The sequence below is a fragment of the Branchiostoma belcheri genome, unplaced genomic scaffold, assembly GCF_001625305.1.
Source record: "Branchiostoma belcheri isolate BF01 breed outbred unplaced genomic scaffold, Haploidv18h27 scaffold78, whole genome shotgun sequence".
NCBI classification, from domain to species: domain Eukaryota; kingdom Metazoa; phylum Chordata; class Leptocardii; order Amphioxiformes; family Branchiostomatidae; genus Branchiostoma; species Branchiostoma belcheri.
This window is the reverse complement of record NW_017804442.1, coordinates 443,664-466,303: the sequence shown is the minus strand read 5'-3', so window position 1 is coordinate 466,303 and position 22,640 is coordinate 443,664. Positions and strand designations below refer to the sequence as shown.

The following is a 22,640-nucleotide window of genomic DNA, read 5'->3' as shown; positions in this document are numbered from 1 at the left end:
CAGAGCGGCCCCGGGAGTAAGCAGGACTATAGTCTGGAGATAGAGGCTGTGTGGAGGAGGTACTTCACAGGGATTTAAGAGTAACACGGTCGCTATGTCAGAGGTTGACCTGGGCATTCTGTATTAGTGTACTCTCCAAAGACTATTCTTTTCAGACTCTAAATCTTGTGCACAAGGACAAGAAGAGAAAATCTAGCTTTAACCTTGTCCCTGCAGAGGTAGCCTTTTGGCATCAAACTTGTGCTTGTGAGAGGTTTAGGCAGCAAGAAGGTTAAACTCACAGGTGTTATTGACAAAGAACTATATGTCTACATAAATACATGTACTAGTATATAGGCAAAACATACTGTGTGGCAGAGGTACTTCACAGGGATTTAACGCTATCCCTGCAGAGGTAGCCTTTATGCACCAAATTTGTTCGTGAGAGGGTTAGGCAGCAAGGAAAATGACACACAGGTATTATGTGAGGGTTGGACTAGTTTCTACCAGACAACATTGGCTGTAGGGCAAACTCTTTGCAAGGGGAGCTTTCATGATTATTTGCCCAAGTAGCACAAGTATAGTGGCATGTGAAAATGTAACCCCAGTCACTGTGAAGTATTTTTGTTTTCTTTCTTAGTTTAGATTAGAAGTTTACTTAGATTAGAAGTGATTCAAGTTATATAGTTACATAGTAAAAAGAAACATAGTTTGATATCTTCAAAGTCTTTATTTTCTGTATACCTCTCCAAGTTACGTAAAGAAAAAGTCTATTTTTGTAGCACTGTTACTTTGAAAGAAAGAGATGAACTGCATGTGTATACAGCTGAGCTTTCTTAGCTAATATGTAGCAAGATTTTCTTACTGTACATGTTGAGAAGATGATACAAGCTTCCTGAGAAGCTTGTATCATCAGGATAATAGCGTGTGAGGGCCCTGTCTTGTATCATCAGGATAATAGCTTCCTGAGAACTTAACCTTAATCTACAGATGGTATTTACACACCAGCTTCTTCAAGAGCTGACTTAAGTTTTTCTCAGGGTTGCACCAAGAATTGACTTACACCTACATAACATAAGATTCTGGAGTTGATCAAGATAGTATTAATATTATAATTTCAGTATCCACTCAAAAAATGGCTCTGAGACATGGTTTTTTGACTCAGTTACTGCATAGAGCTATTTATAAAGCAATTTTATACATTTTCCAACATTAAGAAAATATATTTACATCTTGCATATAATGTTTTGTCCTTGGGACAAATTAATTGCACACAAAGAAAATGAAATTGCACACAACAAGCCATTCAATGGCACATGCACGAAACAAACATATATATACATACATTTTGTACATTTTTCTATGTTCAACATCATTAATTCAACAGCACTTTTCACCTTAGATATTTGATGATGGACAACACCCATACTAGCTACTGCTGCATAGTGATGGCATTTATAATGACATATACATGTAGCAGCATTTCCTATTCCTAGGCTAGGGAACATTGCTTTCAGATCACTAAACAACATATGCAAAGAAAAAGTTACTCAAGCAACTGGATATGATTTTGGATTTGGCATATCTTACCTGGATGACTAACCTTCATTGATGTATCAAGCAACACATGTTCTGTGTAATTCTGTACAAACCAACCTTCCTCAAATACATGTATAACACACCAGTGACTGCAGCTGACTGCCCGTCCGATTCGTCGACACTGTCCTTTGACAAACTCTTCAGCAGTCTCTCGAAAAACTTTGGATCCTCCACGGAAAGAGCCACACATTTTTTAAAACATCTAGGTTGCGTTTTTTCGGACCTATCACATGCATATGGTTGCATCAAAGCACAATTATTGTATCCAAGACTTCTTCAGTGGAAACAGATGACTGCCTGTCTGATTCGTAGGCACTGTCCTTTGACAAACTTCTCAGCAGTCTCTCGAAAAACTTTGGATCTTCCACGGAAAGAGCCACGCAATCCTTGAGCTCCAAAGGTAAATTTGTCCTCTCAAAACCCTTCATCAGCACAGGAATGACTCTTCCTCTTAAGTTCCTGTCTAGTTGTTCTACTACCGCTGTCTGGTACCCTTTTTTGAACCACTCATCTGAATCAGCGGCATTGGAAAAGACGATGATGACGTTTCTACTTTTTGCTATCCCTTCGCTGAGATACTGAAACACACTACCTCCACCGATATCGTCTCTGGGGCTGAAGTAGACTCTCAGTTTCTCTTTTTCGAGTTTGTTTACCATCTTTTCTGTCCAAGATCTGTCTTTTTCGCAGCAGTGGACGCCAGAGTCGTATTTTGCGACGCTGTCGCTAAAGTCTCCTTCTTCTTCGTCACTTTCGCTTTCAAGTCGACCTGCAAGGAGAAAGAAAAGCATTTTGGTTTCTTAAAGATCTACAATGTCGTGTACGTGGTGAAATTGATTGCACAAAGTGACAGGCAATACAGAAAATTTAAAATTTGGTGAGTTCAGGTTTTTAGGTTTAAAAGCCTAAATTCATCAAATTTTGGGTTCTACATCTTTTGAGGAATTTTATTGTTTCTTCAGACTTTGATACTGACTTGTAAAGGAGAAAAATATGAAAATAATGACTGTGGAAGAACTTACAATGTTTGAACTGTCGTCTTCTGCGGTAGACGAAGATTGTGGCTGTAACAGTAACGACCACAAAGACAGCCACCCCAGATGCAACTGCAATGATAATCAACATCGGTAGGCCTCCATCTGAAATGAGAGGAAAAATAAACAACATTAAATAGACCTAAATACATAAACTATCGTCCTAAGTACTTACTTCAAATGTTTCAACTTGACAGTCTGGGCTTAATGTAATTAATCATACTGCATGTTTCTTTCGAGAAATTATGAAAACTAGAACTAGTGTTACTCTCCAAGCAGAGGTTTTGGGTTATTTTTGGCGTGTTTTTAGACTTCTTTTTTGCACTGGAACTTTTTGGGTGAAAGAAAATTCCAGTTCAAACAAGAAACCCCTATAAAAAAAGTCTAAAAACACACCAAAAATAACCCAAACCTCTGCTTGTAAAGTAGACTAGTATCACTATGTAAAGACAGGCTAAGGCCGCTAGAAAACTTGTTAGGTATTGCGTTACTTGTTTTCTTAAAATGAAGTGTCGTACCTGGAGGTTTTGCTGTCAACTGCAGCTCCTGCGAAAGTTTCTCTCCCAACATGTTCCACGCAACACAGGCATACAACCCATCATCCGATTGGCTAAAGTTTCCGATGATCATGTGATCCGTAGCAGCGCTGTGATTGGTGGATATGTCCCTGCCGTCCTTGGTCCAGTTGAAGAGGGCGTGGGGGTAGGCCTGGGTCTCACACCGGAGTTTCACGGTCAACCCAAGGTCAATGTCACCTGGGGAGGGCACGTCTGCTGTGATGTTGGGGGTTTCCAGCTGGGGCTCTGAAAGGGTATCCCAGTATCAGCAAACTTGTTTAGTCAGACTAGCACGTCGGCAGAATGTACTGCACCTGCGCAAAACTCGTAATGTTTCATAAAAGGTTGTATTCAAGTATGTATTGCATATAAGGTTATCGTCTCATCTGTATACGCAGTTTCCAAATATTATGTCAGAAAAGGTATCTTCTGCAACAGGCAAAAATTCTGATGCCACGTTGACCAAACATCCGACGAAAACAGTGAAAAATCAGGGTTTTGCACAGGTGCAGTACGTTCTGACGATGTGCTGGTCAGACTACATTTAACAAGACTTCAGGAATCAGAGTGCAAGGGTCAAAGTGCAAGAGTCAAAAGTCAGGGGTGAAACGTACCTGCCACCGTGACATGAACCCCGGTAGCATTTCCCCTCTGCAGGTTCCCGGTGGACTTGGCCTGGCAGACGTAAGTCCCACTGTCGTGTGGCCGTGCGTTCGTCAGTGCGTGGCTCGTGCTAAAGTTAGCGGCGTTCTTTTCGCTGTAGGTAAACTTCCCCAGATGTACAGAGGCTGTGGTGTTGTCTTTGATCCAGCCCATCCATATAGCACCTGCAGCCTGGAGGGAAACAACATTTCCACTCAATATCCAGTGAAAATAAATCGTAGCAATTGGAATTATGATGAAAATGTCCTAAGGCCTAGGGAAAAAAATGTTATGTTTCCTGTTTCGGTCTTTAAAAAAATTAGAGCTGGTAGGTAAGGATTATCTCCTTTTTTCTTTTTCTTTTGTTTTATTGGCTTTGGCAATCTAGTGATTGAACTTATACAAATACAGTTTAACAAAGTAAAACTTGCATGAGGACATATTTTCAATGTCAATGCTGGAAAATCGATTTTACAACGTTTCATCACTCAGGCGTCAGATCATGGAGCTAGAAAAGGTCGATCAGCTCCAGAAATTTATGTCCCTTGCAGGGGTCCACCTAAAAAAAAGGCTAGGGTTGGCAGTTTTTTCTAGGGTCGGTCGGGAAACAGGAAACACATACATATAACGTTCATGATAACATAATACATGTAAAATGGCTTCAGAATTAAAGAAATAAAAGTAGCTCACATGCACTCCCAGGGTCTGTTCCACCTGGCAGTGGAGCGTGACGTTGTCTCCAGGCAGGAGTTCCAGCGACTGTTGTCGTGGTGATGACACGTACGGTTCGAGAACCTCGCAGTAAGGGCTGACGTGCTCTTTCCAGCGATCGCAGGGGTCATCTGGGGACACATACAGCATTCTTACAGTTATCCAAACAATATAAATTAGTGAAATGTACTTTTTGACACCGCTTCCAAATTCTACCCTTTCACGTGTTGTATACACAGTAACTTAGACATGAACTACTATTCTATTAACATTCCAAAACTCAAACATTACAGAAAAAGTGGGATCTTTTGTCTTCTTCTGTCTTCAAAAAAGAAGTCAAACCCATGAGATTTAGGAGTTGTGGCATTTTTTATTTCTGGTGTTTTAACATGTAAAACTTTGTACTACATGGTGTTTCTGTATCAAATGGTCCTTTTGTATTTGCAATTTAGACCTTGGCCATGAGTTTGCAATAAACAATCATCAAATCAATTTAAAACATTAGCCTCTATCAGGCTTCACAGGCAGCTGGAAACAGTCAAAATTGATCAAATAGACAGATGATAACATGCCGGGGGGAGTTGGAGGGGTACATTAGATGAAGATGATTGATGATGATTTGCCACACCCAAACAATTTATAAGGAGAAGGTCTGGAAGCCATGGTTGGCTATGTTTGCTAGCCTCTACCAGGCTTCAATATGCGGCTGGAAAGACTAGAAATCAGCCAAATAGAGAGACAGCATGACAGGGGAGCATCAAAATGTTCTCTCCCAGCAGACCAACTCCCTCGGTATGCTATTTGGGCAATTTCTACTCTTTGAGGGCCTGCAAGCCCTTTTTCGAAATCGTATTCAGGCCGTTTTAGACTTCGTAATTCGTAGGCAGCCTCCGCAAAAATCAACGTAATTCGTAATTATCACTAGCCGCAAATCGTAAAGTCGTAATGAGCTCTGAAACTTTAACGTAATTCATAATAGGCGGCGAAAATTTTGCGTAATTCGTAATCACTACCCCCCCCCTTGCCGGCCCTCCTCTTTCCAGCCGCCCCCCGAAGCCAGGTAGAGGCCAATATGTTTGCTATACCTGACCTATGTACTGTTTGTCTGTCACAGTTACATGTAGAGACTACACGCGGAAACAGGACAAGTTATTATTTCTTATCTATCACCGGATGCAGGTGGTGGTTCCTGCATGTTGTTTACATACGTACATGATTAGGGATAACGTTACATGTAACCCCTTCCCTTAGCCCCCATAGCATACCAAAAACTGGCGGTTTTGGGGGGTCTTCAGGAGCTTTTATGTGCTATGTTCTGATTGCATATAGACAACATAGCCGGCCTGGTTGAATTACCCCCGTTTTATGCTAATCAGAAAACAGCCGAAGACCACCAAACCCCCAGATCTATTTAATAAGCCTGCTACTGAGGCTAACGTTAAAACCCCTTCCCTGGCCCCCTTTTCAGTGCTAAAAACCCTCAAAACACACCAAATTCTGCACGTAAAAATCATGACAACCCTTTCTGTACCTACCTGCGATAGTAGTGGACCACAAGATGGCTAAAATGGCGGGAAAGAAGCTCAAAGATCGTAGAAACATCGTCGTTTTTAGTTGTTCTTGTTGCATGCAACGTACGGAAGACAAGATGGCGGAGGCCGAAGTTGGGTGGAAAACTATTCGGCGTTCCAGTCCCTAAAATCTACCACTGTGCGTTCCATTTTTGTCCTAAATCTTGGAAAACTACATCAGGAAGGTGTTCCAATAACTTCTTGAGAATTTCTAAGGTCCATGGACTCATGACAAGATCAGATTACGTCTTAAACTTGGATAAGTTCACCTTACAAGATGGTCTCGCCTAGCATGGGGCATCTTGGAAACCACAAGGAGATGCCACTTTACTAATAGGGGTGAGTGCATTGAAATATTTCTCTTATTCGAGCTTGTTTTTAAAGATAAAGATTTTTTCATGAAGTAAAAGTCCAAATAATATGAAAAATGTTAACATTGTCAACGAATTGATTGTGAATAATTAAAAGAAAAATCTTAATACCCCCCTTCTGTTCTCGTTAATTACCTGGCCCCCTTTGTCATGTGACATAGTGCAGCAACGGCCTCTAGCGGGCTGTCATGCATAGCAGGAGACAAACTGCACCATACAATAACGTCCTCCAGCGGAAGTTTGGTGCATTGCAATGATCGTGATACCATGGACCAGTAGTTTTGAACAAAGAAGAAAGTCTTCTAGCGTAGTAACATGTATAGACATGTATAGACATGTATCTAATTATTTGTGGTACGGAAAATTCTATATGATTCGACAGACAATATATTTAGTCCTCTAAAAGTGATTTTCAAAAATTGTCAATTGATATTAGATGGTGCACATAGTACTGAAATTAGACTTACAAGTATGACACCGTCAAAACCCTATAGCTACTTCAACCCTTTTCTATGCAGTGCCAATGCTCAATAGATCTTCCTTCTTTTAAACTAGGTTGTCGGATGAAAATATATGACTGAACAAAAAATGTCCTGCTTCGTCCCTGGGTGGGCTCGAACCACCAACCTTTCGGTTAACAGCCGAACGCGCTAACCGATTGCGCCACAGAGACTTCGCTGGAATGAGGATGATCTCGCTGACCGGACATGGGTACTGATACCAAGTACAGGGCTGTTCAGTGCTTTCTCTCACCTATCAGTTTCTTTATCCCTTTTAGGAAAAATTTTAATCATTTGACTTGGTTGGGGCACTACCGTTAGTATATTTGACAACGAGTTTTCTACAGCGCCGTAGCTGTTTATTCTCTAAACTAGTCTAGCTTGTTGGGCTTATTATTAGCTTGCTCTCCCAAGATGCACTAACTAACAGGCTAATGTTCTTATATACTGTCTGGGGCTCTATTTTGTCAGTATCTAGGACAGAGACAAATCTGTAGCCAGTGCCTTTCCTACATCTTAGGTCTGTAACGTTATACAACAATACTTGAAAGATATAATGAAGGAAAAATGGACGAATCTAATCTATAAAGAAAGAAATGCAGAAACAAAGAAACAGATTTTAAAAGCAAGAAACAAAGAAATCCAACGTCACATCCCACGTCTATGAGAATCTCCACCCACTTCTTTAAGATTACCACTCTCTCATGATATGAGAACTTAACTGAGGGTTTTTGTATCTGAATCGAATAAACCGTGTCTGTTTAGTTGCGACAGGGTCGTCCTATGCGCCAGCGATATGCTTGGAAATTACGTACGGTGCGTCGAAAACTGTCCTTGAGTCGACAGACATCTTCAACATTTTCTGTGACAATACGTCAGCGGAAGGACCAAGCCTTGTAGGACCGAAAATGACCAAACCGTACTTTCCTCAAGGGGGTGGGGTGGGGGTGTCGGTCGTTTACGAACCCTAGCCTCCATAGCATGCCAAAAACTGGGGGTTTGGGGGATCTTCAGGGTCTTTGGGAGCTTTTATGTGCTATTTTCTGATTGCATATAGACAACATAGCCGGCCCCCGTTTTTTTTAGAACTGGGCTAATCAGATAACAGCCGAAGACTACCAAACCCCCAGTTCTATAAGCCTGCTACGGAGGCTAATCAGAAAACAGCCGAAGACCACCAAACCCCCAGTTCTATAAGCCTGCTACGGAGGCTAGTGATGTAGAGATGTTTCAAATATGTTTCTGTTGGAATTAGATACTGCTCCGGACGTACAAAGACTCTGGGTACCACTTACACAGTAGTAGAGACTAAACAAAATAAACTATACCCCAAAGTAGGCAACTCTATACAGTAACTAACAAATGTGCATAATACAACAAGGGAATACAGCGCCAATATAAGTAAATAAATAAATAGGAACGTATGTTGATTCTTTCTTTATAAAAAAACCCGCCCCAAACTCCCTGAACATATCATTAACACACATGCTGAAAGGTTACAAAAACAGGATACCCAAAATACACACCATATGGTGAATATACAAACATACAAAAGACTGTACTCGGAAATACCAAAGAAGTCTGAAAATACAGAACGGTAAAGACAAAGTATACATAAATTGACAAAACAAATTAACGATAAAAAAGCTGAAAATATTTAACTAACCTTGACTGAAAAATACCAGAACTATCCTATGCACACCCTACGATCACTCTTACAATCGAATCCTCAAGTACATGTTACATAGCTAGTTGCACTATCGTATTCGATATGTTATGAGTATATGTCGTTCTATTGTCTTACACCCCCAATTAATTACCCCACACAAACCTTGTTTCTGGTATCTTGTCGCCAAATGATCTTAAGTAATGTTCAGCAAGTGCCTTGAGAGGTTGCGATGAACAAATCGCTGTTACTTCGGCCTCTAGCAGGGGCAAAACTGGAATGACCGCAACAAAGCAAGACTTGAATAGTGTAATCGAAACCGGGCGTCGTCACGTGAATAAAACGCTGGCGCGCCATTGGTGGAAAAAGGCGGGAATGTTTGAAACGACCGAAACTTGCCGGAAGTTTGGTTTCGGGTTGCGTCACTTCGAAACTTCGGCCACAGGGACGGACCCTGCGACGGTTTGGTGTTGACTGAGCGACGTCGGGAGTTCGTACGGGAAACGGAGACTGGCCTAATGGCTATAGAAAACTGCGTGTATGACGTTATTACGTTTGCTTCGGATAAATTTGACAAGAAATTACGACATACAACCACCAGTGCGGGGGGTTGGGCGGTGGATAGCCTTTAACTCAGCAATTCTAAGATATACACAAATGATCTAACTGAAATATGCATGCAGATGCATATATTATGCTATATCGTACGGTATGAAAGTCAAGCACAACAAATAGTCTTAACATATCATAGTCTTAGCCGTCAGGGCTCTCCCCAAGCAATGAAGTAAGGGTGCTCCCCCTCTCCCCAAAATCCTAGCACCTCTCCCAAAATGTTCAAATCTATATATGCTTTTCCCTCAGCATTTTCATGTAAATTTGCTGATTTTTCATCAACCGATTAGGGAGCACTTCTCCCTTAAGGATTTCTGGGGAGACCCCTGCATATATAACTACGGTCAATTCTTTTGAACCAGTACTTCTGTCGGGTAGCCTACTAAAAATACCGGTGTGAATCTAAAGAGATCTCTAGTGCAGCAACAGTAACCCTCGAGGGATGCAGACTCCAGATATCCAGCTGTGCAAAACACATTCACAAAACACGCGCGAAACCAAGGGGAATTTTTCTGACTCTTCGATATCCAATAATAATCGATACACAATTGCAAATACGAGCGACATCTAGCGGAGTTTCATGTTAAATTCTCGACCCGCCCCCTTCTCCTGGTTTCATGCCCATTGTTTGGTAGCGCCCAAACATGCGGTATGGTACATCTAAACCAGCAAAATAGGGTATGACTAATACCTGGACCTGGGCCGTTCAATACAGGCAAATCTTCGATGTTTCTGTTGCGACTACGTTAATATAAAAAGACTGGATCGCCAGAATGAAGTTCAGTTGGAGAGAAGACTTCACCAAGAAGAGGACCAAGAAGCAAGTTCTCCACGACAATAAGACGAAGAGAAGGAATCATCGCACCGACCATGGCTACTGCACTGTACCCTCGACTCTCAGCGCTGGTGAATTTTTCGCTCGTTTGTCTAATCGGCATCATACTAACACAGACAACCGGGACCCAAGCAAGGGCTATACAGGTACATGTAAGTACGCATGCTACTTTTTGGGTGGGCTTTAATAAGATTCTAGAATGGCTTCCGGAGTAATTCTATCAGAGGCTGGAGTGAGATGGTAAGGATTTTTAAAAACTTTGCATGAAAAGCGCACAACTACTTTAGCATAAGGCATGGAAGAGCACGCTGAAGTGTACTAACATTTTGCTATTGTTCACTGTGACTAATGCGAAACTTAACAACCTAACACAAAAAACTAACACTGTGGAATCAAATAGCAGGATTCATCTGACTTTTAGCGCGTCTTTTTATGTATTCTCAAACTATAAGTAGGAACAAACCAAATGATAAAAAGTTTTTGACTTATTTTGGCCACAAACTGGACAAAGCGATTGAAAACAACTTAATTAGCTAACAACGTAATCAGAAGAAAAGCAACAATCATGATAAGAAGAGCACATGATATTCCGCCACTTAACCCAGCTTTGGATGAATTTTAATTTGCTTCGTAAAAGACAAAATTCCAATTTAACGGTTACGACGCATTTTCTGCCTACGCCGGAAACTGGCTGTAAGATTGTTACAAAGTATCAAACAATTAGTATCGGGAATTCTGTAATGGCAACAACTTGTAGCCACTTTCTAATGTATCGATTTTCGTGTTCGATCTGAGCGCACCGCTCTTTTCCAAAATCCCCGCCCGGGCTAGGAGAGACCGAAACTCAAGAGCCATCATTAGGCCACAGCAAGTAAATTTTCTGGATCACATCCTACGCAGACTTCAAATCTAATGCGAGCGGGCGAAAAAAAACAAGGTGGGCCAAAAAAAAAAGTGTTCCTACATTTCAAAATTTTGACTCAATCATTGTGGTTTTGATTCAGTTGGAACATCACATATACACAGCCAGCATCACATATCACTGCATCAAAGTAAGAAACAAAACATTAAATTAGAGCCTTTTCTTGTCTCCTCTCTGCCATCCACCTTCAGGCATGGCAGCAGACATCTTTGCCCATTTTCATGGTGACCACTGTCAGAAGGCAACAAAATTTCTTGGTTCCCCCCCCCCGAAATCAGGCGAAAATTAATTTGCGCGCTGATGTCATCCATAAAAATTACTTGCTGTGGCCTTATTATTCTTTATATCTCCAAGCAGATGTAGGGTTGGAAGATCGTGACGCTTTGCGGTCCAGTTTTCTCACAGAAAAAACGTCCATCGCACATCTGCTTAAAGATTAGCCAAAAAGCAGAAATAATATGTTTTGAGGCTGATTTCCCCTGTTTCAACAAATTTCATTGAGCCTTTTTTTTTCATAAAAAAGACAAAGATAATATCTTGGCAACAATGAATGATGAAGCGTTGACTTTCGCATTTTATTCCTTTTTTTTTCTTATCATTTACAGGAAATCACGGAGGAGAAAGAAAACGATATCGAGGTGTGTACTTTTATTCAATTTATCTATATATATAGTGGCAATGCTCAATACAGCATATGCTTTCTGTAGTCGTGTAACGGAATTGCGCAGAAAGATAGACTTGGGTTATCTATATTTATAACTGCAATGCTCCTTATAGCATATGTATTATGTAGTCGTGTAACGGAATTGCGTAGAAAGAAAAACTTGGATTATAGCCAGCTGTACATGGAAGTTCCCTTCGCCCAGAGTCACAAAATTTTCATCTAACACCAAACGGGAAACCACGACTCAATGTCAGTTTTGAATGTGGTTGGTATTAAATTGAAAAAAAAAAAAGGTAAATATGAAGGAAAACAGATAGTAGAAGTTGAAGTTTTTAGTACCTAAAACCCCCCTTTTTCTAGCTGTAAGGAAATTCCCCCAAACGACCAAACGAAACCCCCTACCATCTAGTTTAATAGCTAGTTTAGGATGCCAAGTCCACTCTAAACGTTGGTAGACGTCTGTGTTTCTAGCACCTAAAATCCCCCTTTTTCTAGCTGTAAAGAAAAGAACTTTCCCTCAAACGACCACACGAAAACCATGAACACAAAATCCCCACCCGTACCATCCTAGTTTAATAGCAAGTTTAGGATGCCAAGTCGAATCCAAACGGTGGTAGAACTAGAAGTCCATGTTTTAGCACCTAAAATCCCCCTTTCTAGCTGTAAAGAAAAGGACTTCAACAGCTAGTTGAGATAGGATAGTTAAGATGCCAAATCCAACCCAAACGGTTCATCACTTAAATACGTAACAAAGTCATTTACTACAAAGTACTTCCCCCAACCGTGACAACCAATGAAGGTCTGAATCTAATGTCTGCTTCTAATTTCGTCAGAATCATAGAATCCTGTCCAAAACCACCACGAGACTTGTTTTTTCCCGCCCGTTACATCAGAATGCAGTACAGTGTATCGCCGGTCGCCGGTGGTGGTTTCGAATACCTGACGTCATGGTTCTATATTTAGAACGCGGGTTCCCCGTCTCACCTTTCAGAACTCCCCCGTCTGGACTCGACCAAGACGCGGGAGGGGGGGGCTTGAATGGAAGACTAACAAAATTGTCTAAAATGCACCCCCAAAATACCCTTTTTCGGGGACAACTGTAGGTAAAATGGGAAGAGTATGTTTATATGTGACCATTTGATGTGAATAAAAACTTGACGTTGCTTTTTAAGATTAATAAAAGACTGTTGTTCGACCAACTACCCCTATTATATGAAGTGGTTTCGCCCACAATTTGCTTGCTTGCATCAGAAAAGTCGTGTCTTGAAGTTAAACAGTCTTGTGACATGGTGTGATTGTGCTATAAGAATATTGTAGGCGTAAGAGTCAAAAACACACGACTCCTGTCTTATAATTTAGCGTCTCGTGATCCAAGTCGTCTTAGGGACCGATCAGAAAAGGACCGGGGTTGGGGGAGCAAATTTACACTACTGAACAGGTGTTTCTAGGCTTTAAACAACCTAACCTGAGCCTCTTTATAGCTTGAGTCGACGAGAAATATCTAGCTAGGATCACCAAAAATGTTTGTAAGTTGCAACACAACCGTTGAACGTCTCACTCAGGGGCTAAAATAGGCCAAGGGGCCTGGCCAGTGGAAGGGCTGGTTGTACTAAAAGCATGATGCAGTCAGCTAGGTTAATCTATAACAAGTTGTGTGCACTGTGTAAATGTACATGTAAAGTAAAGTTTGCCAGTCGTAGGCTTCCTCTCTCACAAGCCCATCTTTGCTTAACCCAGTACGTGTTAATTATTATCCACTGCCTTCAAAGAAGAAGTCAATCCCCACAATAGCTAGCGTAGTAGTAGTAGAAGTTTTTTCAGACAGTGGTTGTCTTGTCTGTCTTCTATTATTGTATTGTACCGAATAGTATCTTTGACTGTGAAAGCACATTAGCCTTCGAGCATGAGTTTGCGACTTAAGTCCCAAGTTTCAATTATTTCTCAACAAACCACCCCATCCCGTTGTAACACCGATTCCCCAATCAGTCAGCCATGACTTCCGATAGGTCCACCTCTAACCTCGCCACCACAGCTGGCCCGGTTTCGGTCTCGTGACGTACCAGTGACGTAGCTAAAGCTAAACCATGGTGTAATGGTAGCGGAGGGAATCCCGGTACTTTATGTACCTCCCCCTAGGCTATAGTATATAAACCCAGCTTGCAACAGTCAAACCATCAGTTACTTTATTCTTCACATCGTTGAAGATTGTCTGAAACATCTTCTGCACACTGAGAGGTTGTTCTTAGCCGTTGTCTCAAGCGTTCCAAGACGTATTTTATTGCCATGGAGAGCTACAACTTTTCAGGATCCCCTACCGTGTCATTTGAGGTAATGTTATCGTTTCAGTATAGTTTTGATATCATATTAGGTTTACGAATAGTGGCGAGATTCGCTGGTTTCAGCAAAGACCTCCTTGGTTGATTTTATTCACTGTGTAACTTTATAGTTGTTTTAAAAACAGTCTGGTGAGGTCTCTGGACTTTCCAGTGGACGTTTCAAACATTTCTTCATGGAAATATCTGAATGTAAGACATTTTAGTTAATCATTGATTTCGACTAAGTCAGTAAGTGCCTTGTTGACCCCGGTGTCGGAAAGCTTCTACGGCCCCGAGAAGAGAGCCCACTCAATCCACGATAGACTGGATACCAGGCTATCTATAGCCTTGCACTAGCCTGGTATAGTTACTTTCAACAATCCTAAAGGGCCCAGGGCCTAGTAGTGTTTTATTCCTCAATCCTGAATAGCATTGGCCTTTTTTTTCTGCCGATTCAGGTGGCCAAAATATCTTGAACAATGCGTTACATTTTTTTAACAGTCAGTGCGTTCACTTGGTGTAAACAACAGTTTCTTTGGTTAGCATGTGGATGTCTTGTGACTCGGATCAGCAGAGGTTGCTATAGCCGCCGCGCCCACGCACTCAACTACTTCCCTTTTTGACTAGCTTTGATTATATCGATGCCAGAGTGTTCCTAGGTCTCTAGTAATCTCTAAGCAGATCTTTTGGTGGGGATAAGACAGTATCATCAAATTGACCAGTCTGTAGGGGAAATCACGGTTACAGATACTGTCTTACCCCCAACGAAAGATCTGCTTGGAGATTAGTTCTCTAGGGCCTACACAGGTCAGCCCCTCGGCTCTACAGTAGCTAGCCTGGATGCCAGATTGTCAAGTTCTAGGGCCTACATACTATACAGGTCAGCTCCTCAGTGGCAACATAGCTCAAACGAAACCTTTTAAGTTTATCCCACGGGGTCGCGAAATGGATCTTCTATGGCCCTGGATCTTCTCTGGTATACTATCCCTTTATTTCGTCAATTTCTACTATTTTTTCAGCGATCCGCGGTGCCTGGTAGAGGCTATAGGGACCCCTCAGTGGTTGCCTGTAGGGTACCATTTTAACTGAGGTTCAAAATATGCCTTTGTCTTTCTTTTCCCTTGTCTTTTGGATAAAGAGATATGAGAGGAAAACGCTGAACAACAGAACGCGGCTCAAATCAGCCTTAATAGAATCTTTTTTCAAAATCCATTCCCTCGACAATAACATGCTAGTCCGGTCAGCGATAGCAGCCGGAATTGGATTCGAACTCGCGACCTCTTCATACAATTTGTGTGGCAGTTCTAGTTTGTCACGTAGCAAGCATACCGCCACCTCCTAGTCTCCACCAGACTTATTTTTTGCGGGCTGAATAAATCGTAAAAATCGGCCTAAAAAGGGTATCTTAATTATAAGGGCCGATTGGATCGTCGATGGCCGGCTACCTTCTCTCGCCAATTAATACCCTTTTTTAGGCCGATTTCCACTATTTATTCAGCCACCTCCCACTAGCCACCTCCCACCTAAGGCCGTACAGAGTCCAATTGAACAGTTCCAAGGGGGTAAAGTTTGCCATCTTCAGTGGAATGTAAACAAGGATGAAGTTTTAAGTGCCCCGGGGCGGGTTTAAACAGTGACTCACCGACTGGCAGGCAGGGGAGATCCGTTGTTGGTCCTCAGTTTAAGTTTTAGAGATGTTGCGTTAAGCGTTCTATGGTTGCATACTTTGTTAACCTTTTCCCTGCTGCCTAACCCCATTACCGATACAAATTTAGCCACAACTTGACGGCTACCTTATTAGGCTGAACGTTAATACAAACAGCGTTTGTGCACTTACCCTCAGAGGGTCAAATTCAATATGATAAAAATGATAAGAATTAGATCTAAACTCAGTAACTTGCCTTTAACATTGGAAGGGTTAAAGTGGTATAATGTATACGATGCCTTTAGTCAGATTTCGCATTTTATAGCATTTTATAGCATTAGCCAAAAGAGAGTAAAAAAATAACATGCCAGGTGAGTTGGTCCACTAGAGAGTACAGTTTGCCGCTCCCGAACGGTCCAACTCCCCCGGCATGTTATCTCTCTATTTGGCCATTTTCTACTTTTGCCAACCGCCTCCCGAAGCCTGGTAGAGGCTAACGGTGGCGTTCTTTATAATTACGTGCAACTTCAACTTCTTCGTTCTTCTTCTCAAAACTTAGACGGACTTTCTTCTTTCTTTCTTTGCTACAGAAGTCGCTCCTTGAGAAGATGGGCTCCAACAACAACTTCACGGAACTGACCGAAGAAGACATCGGCCTGCTTGCCGAGATGTACCCTAAGGAACTGCTGACCAGCGGCCCTGCCATCGGCCCCGTGGAGAAGCGCCGCCTAGTGAGGGAGGCCCGAAGCGCAGGCAAGAAGAGGCCTCGCCACGGGAGGAAGGGCAAGGGAAGGAAGAGGGGCGGGAAGAGGGCAGAGAAGGTGGAGACGGAGGCTACTACGACTAGTAGAACTACTATGGAAATGGAAAAAGTCCACGTTGACGAACAAGAAAGGGAAACTCCTGAATGCACAAGTGTCAAGAAAACGGTACTGTTGTCTTACATGCTTATAAGGTTTATAACAGTTATGTGTTTCATAGAACCTAAGTTTATGGAAAAAGATTCGACCTACAACAGTAAAGAAATTTATTTCTTTTAAGATTTTAACCTGTTCTGTTTTACCCTTCGTCCATGGGCGTCGCCATGATGATTTGTAACGTCATGTATATGAGTCAGCCATTTTGTCGAAAGTCTTAAAGCTTCAATTCGACTGAACACAGAATGTTTTTTTGTACAAATTTTTGAAAACAAAAACTTGTTCTGTTTTACCCTATGTCCATGGGCGCCGCCATGATGATTCGGGTCATGACGTCATGGGTCAGCCATCTTGTCGCAAGTTCTAACTGTAATATAATCCCTTATTTACCCCCTTCAGGTGAGAGCCCCGCGTCCCAGTCAGAGTATCGTCCAGCTCTGGTCCCCCATGAGTAAGAAGGGAGACGGGTACCTCCAGGTCAGCAAGAGCAAGAAAACCAAGATGGCGAAGCGCTCGAAAAGTTCGAACATCTCGGCCTTTAAGCTGCAGGCTACTGGCAAAACGGACGTCACCAGCAGTATGTACATTTTATAACCTTTGCAGTTACCTAGAATTGATACACAATTCTCTCTATAAGTGCATAACACAGTTGTGCTTATTCTGTTTGGAACTAAACATTTCTAAACTTGATTAATTGTGATTACCGAAGGAAAACATGTTGTTTTTTGCTCTGTTTCCTCTTCTTCTTCTCCAAACCAATAAGGTCAATGACCTGAACCAGACAGTCTATCGCCATGGTAACTGGTGTTAGGTTACATCATCTTGCAATTTTATAGCAGGAGGGATTTAGACTCCTGTCATGATCACCATATATATGAATGTGTTTGAGTAATAATTAACAGAGCAGACCATATGCGAAGGTAAACATTATGCAGTTGCTTTGCAAATGTTACCTTTCTAGTATAAATGATTTTTTCTCATCTCTCCAACTACAGCGTACTTCAAATGGAAGGTAGAGGAGATGGATTTCTGCAGTGATACAGGAGAGCTGATGGACAAGGTTTCTATCAAGATCGCCGGCGCCGACATCGACCCGAAAGACTCCGTCCTGGAGGACAAAACCTTCTCCGTGTGTCTGTCAACGGACGGACGATATGTCGCTGTGGTCAGTACGCTTTCATTGTTTCAGAAAGTAAATGAATAATTGAGTTAGTGAGTGTGTGAATGAGTGAGTGAGTGAGTGAGTCAGTGAGTGAGTGAGAGCATGAGTGAGTGAATGAGTGAGTAAATGAGTGAGAGAGTGAGTGAGTGAGTGAGAGTGAATGAGTGAGTAAATGAGTGAGAGTGGGTGAGTGAGTGAATAAATGAGTGATTGGTTGATCGAGTGAGTGAATTATTGAATGAGTGAGTTGGTGAGTGCGTGAATGGGTTGGTGAATGAATGAGTGAGCGAGTGAATGAATGAATGAATGAATGGACAAATAAAGAATGGAATTGGAGAACTAAGAAAAATGTCGGGAAACTAGAGTAGAGGATTGAACGAATGAAGGAGGGAAGGACGGAAGGAAGGAAGGAATTCAAATGACTATTCTTACACTATTACACAAATATAAAGACATGGGGATTTCTTAACATTACCTTTTTATTAGATATATAGTTTAACTAGAAAAGAAGTTTTGAATATGTTACAAAAATTCTAATTCTGAAATGTTGACTACAGGAGGATGACCCTGCGACTGAGATCCCTGACCCGGAAGTGATCCCTAAGGAGAACTGCTTCTTCCTGTGCGGGTATGAAGAACACCTGGGATGGCACATCACGCTCAAGGTCATTATCACCTTCACTTTTCTTTGAGTCTGTAAAAATCTTAGTCTTGTATAATACACAATGGTTAACCAATAAAGTTATCATTAGTATCGATAATATCAATATCATTATCACAGTTATCATCAGTATCATAATTTATGTCATTATTATCATTAATATCATTTTAATCGGTATCATCATCACTATAATTCTAACTTAAACCTACCCCTGGCCATCATCATTTTATCATTCCATATTTGATATCATAGTCGTAGTTCATATCCATGAACTACGATGTGAATGAAAAACTTTGTAAATTTGCTCATGTATGTTTAAAAAATGTAGATATAGATGTAGCATGTAGATATGGATGTAGCACAGCAATCTAGCACTAGTTCCTTCCACTCTTGTACCCTGCTTGTTTAACTTAGTGTATTTGGCCCATGTGGGGCGTGAATATGCAATAAAGTTCATTGTCATTGTCATTATTATTCTAACCTCACCCCCCCCCCTTCCTATCAGTTACTCAGGCAACTAGCCATATGATTTTGGAAACGGTCAGACGTTTCAGGCAGCATCCACTACCTCATCAATAGTTCGTTCTTATAAAGTTAACCTGCTTTTCTGACAACTCTCCAGAGTCACTGACGAAAGGTAGTACGGTGGATGCTACTAGTACCTGAAACGTCTGACCATTTCCAAAATCGTATCCCGGTTGCTTGAGTAACTTTTTTCGTACCTTTTTACCGGGATGTCTAACCTTATCATTTCTTTCCCTCCCCTACAGGACTCCCAGGCGCAGTTGTTGGGGTGTGACGGCTCGGGAAAGACGCGTCAGCTGGCCCAGACCGGAAACTGGCCACAGTTCTACCCACAGCCGGGTAGTCTGTTCTACCTGACCGAGCTCAAGTAACTCTAGTGATGAACTCCAAGAGTTCTGCTGTTAAACCCAGAAAATATGTAGCTCAATCGAGCAAAATGTGTTAAAATATGGTAACTGACATATCATAATTTATAAGCCATAATGAGCTGTTTGCTTGTATAACTATACATAAGGTAGAGAGAGATTATTAATAGTTATAAGCAAGTTATAAGCTTGTCTTCGTAGTAATGTTGCAATGTTGTATGGACAAAATAGTGTTGCTTTTAAGGCTATATTATCATTTTATAACATTTTAAGATAAGCAAATGTTAAGCCATAGATACTGTAGAATGTTATTGTATTAGTAGATTGTCTTAGTAATAATGTTACAATATTATATGAACTTATATGTTGCTTTTTAAGGTAGGCTATTTAAGCATTAAGTAAATATAGGATAGAATGTTATCTTAGCTTGTCTTTGTAAGGACATTACACAATATTGTATGAGCTGTTTTAGCTTGGTAGGGTTGGACCGTCATTTTAAAACCCTTAAGTGTAGGGTAGATATTGACTTGCAGTTTACTAAGAAAGAATTAGATTATTCCTAGGGCTAAGGTTACCTTGTGTCTATTTTAAAAGACAACACGAAGTAATTGTTGAGAAGAAAAAGTGCCTGTGGCGCTTCGAAAGTTTTTCCTGCAATGAAAGGAAAAGGCAAAAAACACTGTATTGTATATTACAATATCACCCATATGTTTGCATTATCGGATATCGCAAAGCATAACATTTAGGCCATATAATGTTTTAGAATGTTAAAAAGGCCACAGAAGTAGCGATTTAGCCAAAACATTGTATCCATTTGTAGGTAGGTGTTCACGATTGTTCACATTGCACTATCAGCAATGACCATTGTTTTATATAGTTAACATTACTAGGTTGGATAGCCATATATGAACTTATAGTATTTATCAGCTGAAGCCATATGTATCAAATGAAAAGTCTGTCTGTAGTGTGCTTTTATTACTCAGAATATAATATATATTTGACAAAACATTTCATGTGCAGTCTCAATTATTATCCTTCTTAGATATAATATATATATATATATAGTTAGATTGTTCAAAGTTATTCAAGAGGCCGACCGAAATTGTCAAAGAAAAATGGACGATGTCCAGATATATCATTAACCTACATTACGTGCAAGCTTAAGATGTCAACAATTCAAGGTGTCTGGACCTATTTGGGAAAGGTTTCTCATGCTTGTCTTGTGTAACAACACGCGTACGACCGGCCCTGATGAAAAAAAAGTGATAAAAGTGGCTTCGGGGCTTGGATGTTTGTCTTATCTATCATGTGCCTTAATTGTGTACCTGCATTGTGATTGGTACCGGTTTCCTGTAGTTAGGCCTTAGGCAAAAACGGAAGCAGCAAAACAAGAGGTAGATGAGTGGGTCTTCCACACAACAGGTGATACCACGTGTTGTGGTGGTTTTAGGTCACAGCTGACACCACGTTGTGTGACTATATTGTTGTTATTACGTGTCAGACATGCCTGTGACCAGACGAGATGTGGTCCCTCCAGCACTACTACCGCGATTTCTTCTCCACTCACAGGAACTGGAGAGAGAAACTGGGCAGAAAACTCCGAAACGCAGCGATGTGGTCTGGACAGGCCGAGAAAACCCAAGAAATCATCATAACGACGACTAAAACGTACACCGAAGAGGAAAAGACTGTCCAGGTGAAGCGAAGAGGTTCCATGGAACACAGAGTTCTTTCTGTCGAACCTTCTTCTTCAGAACGTCCTTCGAATTCTATCGAACCCGCTTCCATAGAACCTTCCTCTACGGAACCACCTTCGATAGAATCTCATTCGATAGAACCTCATTCGATAGAACTCGATTCGACAGAACCTCAGTTCGAAGTTGAGCCAGAGGAAACCAGAAGAGAGCCGCTGTGGACGGAGGCGGAGATGGAGAGATTCTGGGCGGTCGTGGAGCCGCACGTCCGCCGCCTTTCTTCCGGGGAGGCCGCGGTGCCCGTCTGCACGGTGGAGCTGGCGGACCCGGACAGAGGTTTGTTTATTTGTTCATTTGAAACAGATCTACATTAGTGATACTGTATATGTAGTACACTAGTCTTCCTGGAGTCATGTGTAAAACCTATAACACATAACATAACCACCATTACACATTATCTACGTATACTTAACGAACAACATTATCATTGAAAGGAAAGAACTGATATAGCAAACATGAGAGGTCAGAGTTATCATAAAGTAAATTTATATAAATGCATATCCATACTTTTAGGTCTTCATATACTACGCCTTATATTGCAAGGGTCTGTTTGTGTCTGTAACGTTATCGGTATATCCGGTATAACCGGCCTTCGGCGTAACACATCAGCTTCGCAGGCACGTGGCGCGGCGGCAGGTAGCTACATCACACCGAACGACTTGTTGCACCCAATCTTTGCACATTTAACATTTGTGTACGTATGTGTCTGTAGGCCTGACCGTGTCGGACCTGCGGTTCTGTTTGTGGGACCTACAGGAGTTGATCTGGGCGGGCAGGTACAGCCAGGCGCTGGCGGGGGTCAGGACGGTCAGGGGGCTGCTGGACATGTCGGGGGAGGAGGACGAGGAAATGATGTTCCTGTTTAAGGAAAAGGACGAGGTGGAGCTTTTCAAGAAACTGTTTATGAAGCTAGAACCAGTCAGGTAAGACATTATTGCTAATCTCCAAGCAGATCCCTCTCGGTGGCAAAAAGACAGTATAAGTTGGCCAGGCAGTATCCACTAGCCAGAGAAGGTCGCCGGCCACCGACGGGATGGTTGGTGGGATTAGCGACAGAAAAAACGGCCATATGTAAACAGCTAACGATCATTCCCCCACAACCTCTGCTTGGAGAGTATATTACTGTACCAAGTATGATATAGTGCAATCTTTGGACGCTCTGTCATTGCATTAACTAGAAGTTGTCTGTAATTATATGTGTCACTATATAACTATGTGTCACTATGTAACTACAGAACAAGTCAAACTTGTTAGGCAACTTTCTGATCTGTACAATACATGTGTCGTAACACGTGCAAAGGGTTATATATTCAAAACAACAGCTGCCTCGTTCTGCACCGATGCATTTACGAGCAGAAGTATAGTATTTTGATGGTATATCCATTCTGAACCGATGTAATGGCCAAGCTCGCCTTCCATTCGGTATATAATTCGTCGGTTCGATCCCTGGCCGAGCCATACCGTCAAAGGCTTTAAAAATGAAACGTACTGCTTTCTCTGCTTAGCACTCAGCATTTGGGAAAGAGCAAGGAGTAAAACACACACCACTACCAGTGGACCAGCCTAGCCTCTACCAGGCACCGCGGACCAAAATTGGATCTTCTATGGCCCGGGATCTTCTCTGGTATACTAT

General features: G+C 41.7%; 3 protein-coding genes and 1 non-coding gene across 4 annotated transcripts in view; 2 read left to right on the top strand and 2 right to left on the bottom strand.

Moving 5' to 3' along the window:
* The window catches only part of LOC109485694, a 14,123-nt gene extending 13,256 nt beyond the window's left edge, over positions 1-867 (top strand). The window contains exon 23 of the mRNA XM_019789361.1: positions 60-867. Within this exon, the coding sequence (XP_019644920.1) occupies positions 60-78 (19 nt within the window). The 3' untranslated portion in view covers positions 79-867. The remainder of the gene's footprint in view (positions 1-59) is intronic.
* Positions 868-1,821: 954 nt separating this feature from the next.
* On the bottom strand, positions 1,822-6,432 carry LOC109485741 (hemicentin-2-like). Its single transcript, XM_019789416.1, has 6 exons — positions 6,058-6,432; positions 4,502-4,653; positions 3,784-4,003; positions 3,131-3,415; positions 2,601-2,717; positions 1,822-2,347 (listed from the first exon to the last, which is right to left on the bottom strand). The coding sequence occupies exons 1-6, from the start codon at positions 6,149-6,151 to the stop codon at positions 1,824-1,826; spliced, it is 1,392 nt and encodes a 463-aa protein (XP_019644975.1). The 5' UTR covers positions 6,152-6,432; the 3' UTR covers positions 1,822-1,823.
* Positions 6,433-7,063: 631 nt separating this feature from the next.
* Trnan-guu lies at positions 7,064-7,137 on the bottom strand. Its single transcript has one exon. It is a non-coding gene; the product is annotated as a tRNA-Asn (tRNA).
* A 2,878-nt stretch (positions 7,138-10,015) lies between these two features.
* On the top strand, positions 10,016-19,273 carry LOC109485693. Its single transcript, XM_019789360.1, has 6 exons — positions 10,016-10,126; positions 16,214-16,552; positions 16,940-17,117; positions 17,536-17,705; positions 18,260-18,367; positions 19,134-19,273. Exons 1-6 carry the CDS (start codon positions 10,016-10,018, stop codon positions 19,257-19,259), a joined length of 1,032 nt encoding a protein of 343 aa, XP_019644919.1. The 3' UTR covers positions 19,260-19,273.
* The last annotated feature ends 3,367 nt before the right edge of the window (positions 19,274-22,640 follow it).